The following is a 10,296-nucleotide window of genomic DNA, read 5'->3' on the forward strand; positions in this document are numbered from 1 at the left end:
CACAATGAAACATGATGATTTACAATGAAACCCAATAAGCAACATTAAAGTGTTGGCTATTTGATATGTTTATCAAAAACATCGAATACAAGTTTTAAAAAATATGGTGAAACACAAAATTTAAAAAAATTAAAAGATTGTTCAATAAGCTGTTTTCAAATAAAAATTTGCTAGGTGTCATAAAGGTTTACCAACTACTACCTCCGTTTTCCAAATGAATAAGGCTTATATTTTTCTAAATAGTCAAAGTATGTAAACATTGACCAAGTATTTTGAATAAATTATTAACATGCAAAATACAAAATCAATATCGTTAGATACATCATGAAATGTATTTTGATATGTATACAATATTAATGTTGTTAATGTTTTTTTCTAGAATTTTGGTAAAAGATTATTTAGCTTGACTTTTCAAATAAAAAAGAATTCTTATTCATTAATGGAAGGAGTATCTTTTTTCAATATTGGTAAAATGTATTCAATATTAATCTTGTTTTAAAGCTCATATATTCAAACAGTTTTTTAAACCGCCTGGTTTAAAATCTACAAAAAAGAACGTTCAAAAAAATCTACAAAAAATAAAATTACTAAAGGAGAGAGTAGGTTGATAGAAATTCTTTTCTACGTAAAAAATGTACGCGAAAGAGATAAAAATTCTTTTCTACGTAGAAAATATACATAGCTTGAACTATAAAACAATTGCACCAGCCGGGAATCGAACCCGGGTCTGTACCGTGGCAGGGTACTATTCTACCACTAGACCACTGGTGCTCATTGATTTTAATTGAAAGATTATTCGTCTACTGAGATAATGTTTAGCTAGAGAATCACTTCATCATTTTTGTCTTAATAACTGACAATTCACAACACACAGCCAACGTTTGGCATTACATATCTATGCACCGATGCACGTAACCACGCGAAGTAGTAACAGCTGATGAAGTCACCAGTGACAGCAGAAGAAGAAGCCAAACAAAAGAAAATAGCTTCAGACAAACAACACGTAATTAAGCATCCATCGATCGATGTACTCCTGTAGTTAGTTAGCCCTACATTCTAGTACTACCACCAGGTCACCACCACCAGCAGCTCCAATCTTCTTCCTCATCCTCCTCGATCTTGTCCCGTCGATCTTTTATTGCTTCAGCATCAAATCTTACACGATCGATCAACCATGCACGCTGACACCGGTCACGTTAAGAGAGAGCGAATTCAAGCTGAAGACGCCGACGGCACTTCTTGTGTGTGTGTGCGTGTGGGGAGGGGGAGGGGGGGGGGGCTCGAGGCGGCGGCTAGTGTTCCCTCCCATGTGGCTAGAGGAGGGCGACATAGGGGTCGAGACTTGGTTACAACCATATTGAATTATTGTTAGGCGTCAATTTCACAGTGGAGGCTACAAACAAATTATTTCCGAGTTTATTTTCTCAGTTTTATTAACCAGGTTGACTCATGTTTGACTACGCAATTAGATAACCAACCGTGATGCATTATGTTCAACCCTCCTTCTTTAAATAAATCATAAATATTCTCATTGCTGATGCAAGTTTGAAGGATTGCTCAACTTCGAGCATCTCTACCCCTCCCCCTCCCCCGAACCAGAAGAAAAGAAGCAATCCCCCTTTGTTGGGGTAAACATTGATCCATCCCAGAGTAGCCACCGACTAGGCGACAATGAACGAGTGGTGGTGGTGGGGAGGGGGGGCGAGGGGACTCCTCAAAACGATATTTGTGTGTCAATATAGAGGAATCCGAAGTGCAAGACAATTTGCAGAGGCAAGCTTTGAAGGAAATAGGCAGGCAGAGGTACTGCAAGCATTCGAGGCTTCTCCTTTTGTGACCACAAAAGCAGAGCTGGTTAACGGAATTGTGGCTAATTTTGAGTTTTAGCTGACATTAAATAGGTATCTCCATGTCAGCCCCTTGATAGGGCAACGAGGCGCTCTTGAAAAGAGGAGAGGCCATCTTGCAATGCCAACCACAAACTCCCTATCGTACTTACTAATCTTAAATGTGATCTTGATAACCCCAAAAAAGTGAAGACCACTCTCCATCCATATTTAGAATGTTCAGTCGGGTTTATAAGGAATAAAAACCTATTTGTACACAAAAGTGTTCGTCCTGTCCAAGCAGCTGAGCATATCTAAAAAAGAGAGCTAATCTTTGTAAGTGTATATGGTGATGAGACCATTGCTTGAAAATTCCCAGCTTAGAGCGGAGACGCAATAGATATTGCTTGTAATTGTGAAGTTTGTAACGGTAACTGTTTGACATAAAAAATAAACTACAGGCAACTACAATATTTGTTATCTACAAAAAGAACTAATCATTTGTAATGTTACTAATGTATATGGTGATGAGACCATTGCTTGAGAATTCCCAGCTTAGAGCGGAGGCGCGATAGATATTGGTTGTAATTGTGAAGTTTGTAACAGTAACTGATAGACATAAAAAAATAAACTACATGCAACTACAATATTTGTTATCTAAAAGAACTAATCTTTGTAATTGTAAATGTTGATGAGTGATGATACTCTTAGTCCGCACTTAAAAATTGCACCAGCCGGGAATCGAACCCGGGTCTGTACCGTGGCAGGGTACTATTCTACCACTAGACCACTGGTGCTTATTGATTTTATTTTAAATATTATACTACTACTACATATAACCTTTTTGCTAGAGAATCACTTCATCATTTTTGTCTTAACTGTCAATTCACAACATATACAGCGAACAAATTACACATTTGGCATTACATACTATGCATATTGAGAAGTCACCAGTGACAGCAGAAGAAGAAGCCAAACCAGAAAAAACAGCTTCAGACAAACCACACGTAATTAAGCATCCATCGATCGATGTACTCCTGTAGTTAGTTAGCCCTACATTCTAGTACTACTACCAGCAGCAGCTCCAATCTTCTTCCCCCTCGATCTTGTCCCGTTCGTCGCTTCACCGTCAGATCTTACAGCGATCGATCAACCATGTATGCCGGTCACGTCACGGTATTCTTGGCAAGAGAGAGTGAATTCAAGCTGAGGACGCCGACGGCGTCGGCCAGCCTGACGGCGAGGAAGCAGAGGTAGAGTGCGAGCAGCCCGCCCCCGAGCACGGCGTCCAGCCGCATCCCCCGCGCTGGCAGCACGACCAGCGCCCACGCCAGCCCGGCCACCAGGAACCCCACCGTCACGTACGTCGACGCCTGCACCGGCACCTCGTACGGCTCCGGGTACGTCCCCGCCGCCGCGATCGCCATAGACAGCCCCAGCCCCACCACCATGTTGAACGCCGGCCCCGCGTAGCAACCCGCCACCGCTGTCTGCGCGCCCGCCTTGCCTTCTTGGGTTGCCATGGCCACGTCCGAGACCAGGTCGCCGAGGGAGTTGCCCCACGCGAGCACGGTGACGCCCAGCACGGAGGCGGGAATGCCGGCGATGATGCCAGTGGACACGAGCAAGGACACGAGCTCGCGTGCGAGGACGTAGGACCAGAGGACGGACATGAGGAACCCGCCCACGAGCCATACGAGGCGCGCGTACCGGCCGCGAGGGGGTGCTGCGGCGTCCGTGGTCGAGGCCGCTGCGATGGCGAGGAGGGCGCCGGTGAGGGCGGCGCCGAGGAGGAAGGTTGGGGTGAGCGGGCAGGTGACGGCCGCGAGGAGGAGAGGGGCGAGGAGCGCGGAGGTGACGGCGTTGGCACGTGACCAGCGGTGCGCGGCGATGTCCGGGATGGTGAGGCGGCGCGGGAGGTAGAGCGGCGCGGCGAGGAGCTGGCGGGCGAAGGCTGCTAGTTGTTGCGTCTTATTATTCTTGGAGGAGACAACGGGGAGAAGCGGGGCGGCGAGGTCGTCGGAGTGATCGGCGCTGCTGGTACTGTTGTCTGCGGCGGAAGTGGCGGCGCAGGGGCAGCAGTGTGATGCCGACACGGCAAGAACGTAGACGGCGTAGAGGGAGAGGAAGGCTGCGGCGGACCAGACAGTGACGTTGCCGGCGAGCAGGATTGCGAGGAGGTAGCAGAGCGCGACGAGGAGGAAGCCCACGTCGCGCACGAAGCCGCGCCGCTCGATGACGACGGCGTCCTCCACGCCTCCGCGGCGACGAGCCGAGACGATGGAGACGAGGCCGGCGACAACCGTGGACACGAACAGCGCGCCGCCGAGCGCGCCGCTGAGCCCCACGTCCCCCGCCCCGTCCCCGGCGCCTCCCGACGCGAATGCGACGACACTGGAGAGCACGTCGGGCGCGCCGTTCCCGAGCGAGAGCAGCGTGACCCCGGCCACGGCCGGCGGGAGGCGGAGCGCGGCGGAGAGGCCCTCGAGCGAGGCGCAGAAGTACTCGGACGCGGTGTCGCCGAGGAGGTAGAAGAGCAGGAGGAGCCAGAGCCCGATCGTCGCGCCGCCCAGCCACGGCGACCACCAGAGCTCCATCTGGCCGTCGCCGCACGCGCAGTAGAAGAGCACGAGGTAGTCGACGTACCCCTGCGGCCCGCATGGCGGGTGGCTGGACTGGAGGTACCGGCATCGCGCGGCGCGGCCGTCCAGCGCCAGCAGCTCCTCCTCGCAGATCCCCTCCTCTGCATCTCCAGCACCTACGCCGGAGCCTAAGAAGATGCCACCCCGCCTCCCTCGAGCCCCGCCGCCGGAGAGGGAGAGGACGAGCAGAAGCAGCAGTATCAACGAGGCGCTCCCGGCGGCGGCGGCATTGCGGCTGCTCTTGTTGTACAGCCTGCGCAAGACAGCCATTTCCTTTTCTTGAATGTCTGGCAGCAAAGCAGAGTAGAGAGATGTGTGGAGCTCGATCGGCTTCAGGCAGTGGTGTAGGCTGCCGTGACGATGCTATCACCATGGGCCATGCTCCAGCGATGATGGAGCTATGTACTGTTTGTTCTGTGACGAGACGCGGCCGTGATCAATTTTGTTTTCGTATCATCATCTATGAACACGTGGAAGGTCGGCAGGTCCCCTTTAGGAAGCTGAATCATTACCCTTCTCCGTCGTGACGGTGCAGCCATGTCATACCTGCTGGTATTTTCAATTGCTCCATGCCATTAGCTTAGTCACAGATGGAACGATGACGACGATGATGAAATTGTTGTATTTAGGCAGAAAGTATCGATCGGTGGCACGCTTGGACATCTAGTATTTCGGATAGCAATTAGAAGTCGTTTGGAGACAAGGCTTTCATTTCGTTTGTAGCATTTTGAAATGAACACATGTATTTATTCTATTTACATTGTAATTCTAGAAATGGACAGTTGTTTGGTTGCCACAGGAATTGCAATGACAACAGAATTCAATATTGAATTTGTAAATAGCTTCCATACACAAACGCAAATGACATGTTTCAGCTTGGAATTGTGTTTACCCATGGCGTTATTTTGCTGGATTTCCTAAATGAAATGACGGCCCAATTCTGTGACAACCAAACAGCCCACCTATGGAATTTCAAAATAAATTTCAGAATAGATACCAAACGACTTCTAATATCATTTTTGGTTTATTTAGGTCCGGCCGTGGACATGTGTCTGTTTGGATGGAGTAACTTGGGCACGATGCATTTTGTCCGCCCTGTATGTAGTAACCCTTCTTCCAAACAACCTTGAAGTACTCCAAAGAACATGCCGCAGACATGTGTCTGTTTGAATGGGGTGTCTTTTGGATTGAAATTTAACCGCGGTCACTATAAAATTGGAAGGGAGAAAGTCGCTGGAGCTCGTGGAATTCTTGGGTAACCTTCCTCCAGTAAAAATTGCCTTTTTGCTCAACACCCTAAATGGGATCTTCGTTAATTGCAACCTAAGATTTGCAAAGGCACTAATCCTCTTTTCCAGTGTAGTGTGTGGTCCTTTGGCTTACCTTCTTATTTCCATCGGTGGCGTGGCCAACGACTTCCTCGTCGCCTAGGCCAAGGCCATCACCATCGGCATCGCCGTCGCCCTCGGCATCGTCATCCAACGTGGTATTTTGGCCTGTTGGCCGGCCATATTGCCTGAACAATGGCTCCACATCGATGTTGTACCCTTGAGTCGTTCCCTCCATCCCAAGGCCATCGTCCGGGATGAAGCCGCCACCTTTGATCATCGCGTGAATGTAGGCATCACCATCTCGACATAGTACACCTTCCGATCATTGGACATCACATGCCATGTGCGTATGATATTGTACGAGTAACCAAATGGGTTGAGGGTGTACCTCATCGGCTGGCGTAGGGGCGTGCATTCCCTGGAACAGCTTGCAGGGCACGAGCATGCTCTCCGGTGGTATTGCCCGTGTCTTCTTGCTAGGCGCCAGTCTCAAATCACCGCCAGCAGGCGTGCAATTGAGGTTAAGAACAGATGTCACAAGATCACACTGGTAGAACGGGAGCTCAGGGGACGGCAACCGCGACCCACCAAGCCGGGAGTGCGGAACTTAGGTGTACGTGACTGGGCACGGTGTAGCCGGCTGCCCATTGGGCGTGTGACGTACCATAGGCGGCCTTGCGGCCTTGCGGCCTGGGACATCACTGAGCTTGTTGAAGAGGATCAGACGGCGGCCTAAACCTGGGCGAGCGCTTCCTGCTTGATTACGAGGATGGCATGCCGTGGCGGTTGTAGAGGTCATAATCTTGGCGTCGGCGTAAATGACCTTGGACAGCTCGGCGGCGGCCTTAGCAGAGGCATCGGCTGCTATCTCGGCCTTCCTTTACCTAGCGACGGCGCGCCCTTAGATGCGCTTCTTGGTCTCGATGACCCTCTCCGCCGGCATCATCTCTTTCTTCGGTGTTGTGGCCTTCTTCTTGCGGCCGGAGGCAGGGGCCAGTGTGGGTGCGGGTGTGGGGAAGGTAAGGGTGGCGGATGGGGCGGCGGGGTTGACGCCTATCACATGCTAGGGGTTTGGCGACGACGAATTTTAACTTTTTCGGTGATGGGAGATGATGTGACACTGTTAGGTGGGCCCTGGGGTATAGGAGGGGAACACGCGAGGATTTGCGCGGACAAGCTTATTGTTTCCGTTGACGCATTTTATGCCCAAAATTTAGACCGCGAATGAACCTCCGCGGACAGTCCATTTATGTCGGATGCTCGGCTGGGGTTTTGCTTCCCTCGTGTTCACGCGGATCAAAATAGACAAACGCGGTCGGCGTCAATCCGCTAGAGATGATCTTAAAACTCATGATTAACATGAGAGCAAGCAAGTTTCATCGTCCGTGTCATGACCTTAAAACTCATTTGTTGAGTAACGTGCAGGCAACGAACTCGGTCTCGATTCACATGAGAGCAAGCAAGCTTCACCGTCCGTGTCATGAAGATGATGATTAGCCTAGTTTAATTAACACGATCGACTTCACGCGTGAGGCGCGCACAATTTATTTCGGTCAGAATACTTACCTTAGTACTACTACTGTACGTACCGGTAGGCGGTAGCCAGCTGGTGAACTGCTGATGAGGCCATGCACGCCGACATGACTGTATATATAGTTTCATTTCGGTATCAAGATTGTACTATGTACAGTTTTAGTACTAGCTCGATCAATCTCAGAAATCAATTAAGGAGAGTTCAGTTATAGCATATCTTCTGCGACTTGGTCCAGAATCAACCCTCTAGCCTTACACCTAATTAATTCAGTCCCAATTTCTTTTCAGTTTTAGGTCCGGCCGAAAAGGAAGTAGGCGCTGACGGCGGCATTTCGCCACCTCGCTCTTGGTCATGGAGCGCAGGATGGCCGGCCGGAGCGGATCAGCTCGATCAGCAACTGGGGTGTGGCGCCATGGATGGCTGCGATGGAGCTTAATCTGTCTTCTACTAGTAGCACTTTTCCTGTCACTTTGTGATCAAAATTACTTTTGTCTTCGGCAAACTTTGTGTGCAATATTGGCTGCAGGACGATGAAGGGAGCACGTGGCAGCTCAGCAGGTCCCCCTTTTTGGAAGCTGGATCGTCTAGAACAGCTGACCAGCCTTCTTCTTCCTAGTGACACAGCATACTTTTTGGATTGTCTATCATGGTCGAATGTTCCGTGTCATGAGCTCGAGTAGTCAGGTGGAACGACGATCGATGGTAATGCTACTTACGCAGAAAGCATCCCACTAACGACACGCACATGCGTTGCAAAATTGCAATGCACATATGCTCATGATCTCTTTCACTGACCAGATAGTTCAGTCATGGTTTGCAAACAAGCGCTCTAATCGATCCATCCATGTCAGATCAGGAGGACTCGTGACTAGCTTGATGCTGAGATAAGGACACGATAAAAGAGTCGACAGGTGCGGTGGGCACAACTATTATTTCAGACAAGCTAGGGTGGTACTGCTAACTAGTCCTAGGAGTACCGGTGATGCGTGTATCCGCATCTACCGATTAAAGCCGGCTTAACCTTCAATCATGCAAGGAATAATATCATCTAAGACCAGGTGGCAGAGGTACTATGAGCGGATCAGCGAGCAGATTGCAACACGAGCGTACCACAAAAGTGTATCTTCATCTCCCATAAGATGATCCGCACACGCGAAAAGTTGACTCCAATGATCCTGGTCGGAGAACAAGGTGATGCTCTCATGTCCTTGATCTTCCCTGAATAATTGTCTTAAGGAATCACAGATTAGATAGGGTGGTTTTCTGGCTGTGCAGAACGTCGCATATTTTCTGCTTGGGCCTCATTTTGCAACAATCATTTTTGTTTTTGTTGGAACACATGGATGTTGATATCTTGTTGCTCTGTTATCCTCGTAGTGAAACCTGGCCTGACCGATAAGGTGTTCGTAAAAGATACAAAGAAAGGCATGGCTGGCAAATTGTATATGTAATACAGAGTAGTAAAAAAAATTCTCGCAAAAGGTCTTCTTAATTCGCAAAAAAACTCTTCGCAAAAGGTTTCATCATACAAAAACATGTCTAATTTGCTCCTGTTTTTCTGAGATATTGCGATTACATAGGCTTTTCACCACTTGGATAAGCAAAATCATCTTGGATAATTCATTGACCTACGGACTCTCATTTCAAGCATCACCCTTGACCCCGGGATGGAGGATGGTATCATTTGGAGACTTACTCCTAGTGGGCATTACACGATAAAGTTGGTGTATAACTTGCAATTTCTAGGGTCAACTACCTCGCCTATGGATAAAACAATTTGGAAGGCATGGGCCCTGCCTAAGGTGAAATTCTTAGCATGGCTTGCCAATCAAGGTAGGGTTTGGATGGCTGATCGTTTGGCCAAACAAGGTTGGCCCAATTGTGGTCTTTGTCCTATATGCAAGCAATTTACGGAATCTATTGATCACCTCTTTGTCCATTGCCGCTCCACTACCCGCCTTTGGGGTCTTGTCAAAGAGTGGATGGGGATCAACGACCTTCACCCCACGCAATGGACATATATGCCTGGTTGGTCGAACTTTATGGCGGGAGGGGGCATGCCTAACCGCAAGGCCATGGCATCCATCACCTCTTTTTTGAGGGAATGCCACATGCGGCATGCTTTATTGATTTGATAACAAAGTTACATCGTTTGTAAGAGCAAGAAAAATAAAACTAGAAGGTTCTTCGAACCAATTACAAGAAGAATTCGAAATAAAAGCATGCTTAACCAGCTCATGTGCAACAACATTGCCTTCCCTATTGCAGTACTCCACCTACACTTCATCAAAGCCACTCCACATGATAGAACAGTCATCATATAGATGGCCGCCGCCGAGGTCACCGAGAAACCTACATTGATCATTGTATCAACAACCTGCACATAGTCTGTTTGGATAATGAATTTATTAAACCCCAGAGTTTGTGCTAGAGATAACCCATCCCGAAACGCATATGCTTCCGCCATTGGAGCATCAATCACATAATCAAGTTTCTTGTTGGCTGCCCCAAACAAGTCCCATGATCATCTCTGATAATCACACCAGTTGCTCCCGTGCCTGAGTTTTCATCAAAGGCCGCATCCACATTGATAACTATCTTTCCTTCCAATGGCTTCCTCCAACCTTCTCTTACTTTAGCCTCCTTCTTCCTACTTGAAATAATATAATTCAGAGTTGTTGTTGCCACACTAGCTAGCTCTCCACTTAGCTCACGAACAGAGGTAGAAGAAGGCAACGGAGACAACACAGAGATTTTCCGGCCGGCGACGAACGCCGCCACGGGCGCACAGACGCCCTAATCTCGTTGATCTTTTCAATGTCTACATGGTGCTCAACTCGGGTGTTTACAAGAGTATACATGAGGGAGCTTTATACGCAGCTCGCACACACGCCGCTGCGCGCCATGCGCTCATGATCCGCTCGCCCCGGCCACGCGTACACACGACCAGCTTCTAAACAGAT

General features: G+C 48.8%; 1 protein-coding gene and 2 non-coding genes across 3 annotated transcripts; all 3 read right to left on the bottom strand.

The window, feature by feature from the left end:
* Nucleotides 1–700: 700 nt before the first annotated feature.
* TRNAG-GCC (transfer RNA glycine (anticodon GCC)) lies at nucleotides 701–771 on the bottom strand. Its single transcript has one exon. It is a non-coding gene; the product is annotated as a tRNA-Gly (tRNA).
* A 1,781-nt stretch (nucleotides 772–2,552) lies between these two features.
* Nucleotides 2,553–2,623, bottom strand: TRNAG-GCC (transfer RNA glycine (anticodon GCC)). The gene has a single exon. It is a non-coding gene; the product is annotated as a tRNA-Gly (tRNA).
* Nucleotides 2,624–2,732: 109 nt separating this feature from the next.
* On the bottom strand, nucleotides 2,733–4,856 carry LOC127293191 (cation/calcium exchanger 1-like). Its single transcript, XM_051322763.2, has one exon. It carries the CDS (start codon nucleotides 4,736–4,738, stop codon nucleotides 2,993–2,995), a length of 1,746 nt encoding a protein of 581 aa, XP_051178723.1. The 5' UTR covers nucleotides 4,739–4,856; the 3' UTR covers nucleotides 2,733–2,992.
* Nucleotides 4,857–10,296: the final 5,440 nt, after the last annotated feature.

Source organism: Lolium perenne, chromosome 4 (genome assembly GCF_019359855.2).
Source record: "Lolium perenne isolate Kyuss_39 chromosome 4, Kyuss_2.0, whole genome shotgun sequence".
In the NCBI taxonomy this organism is placed as follows: domain Eukaryota; kingdom Viridiplantae; phylum Streptophyta; class Magnoliopsida; order Poales; family Poaceae; genus Lolium; species Lolium perenne.

What these genes read in the sequence shown, in the direction of transcription:
- LOC127293191 (XM_051322763.2), bottom strand. Translation starts at nt 4,738, where the DNA reads ATGGCTGTCTTGCGCAGGCTGTACAACAAGAGCAGCCGCAATGCCGCC.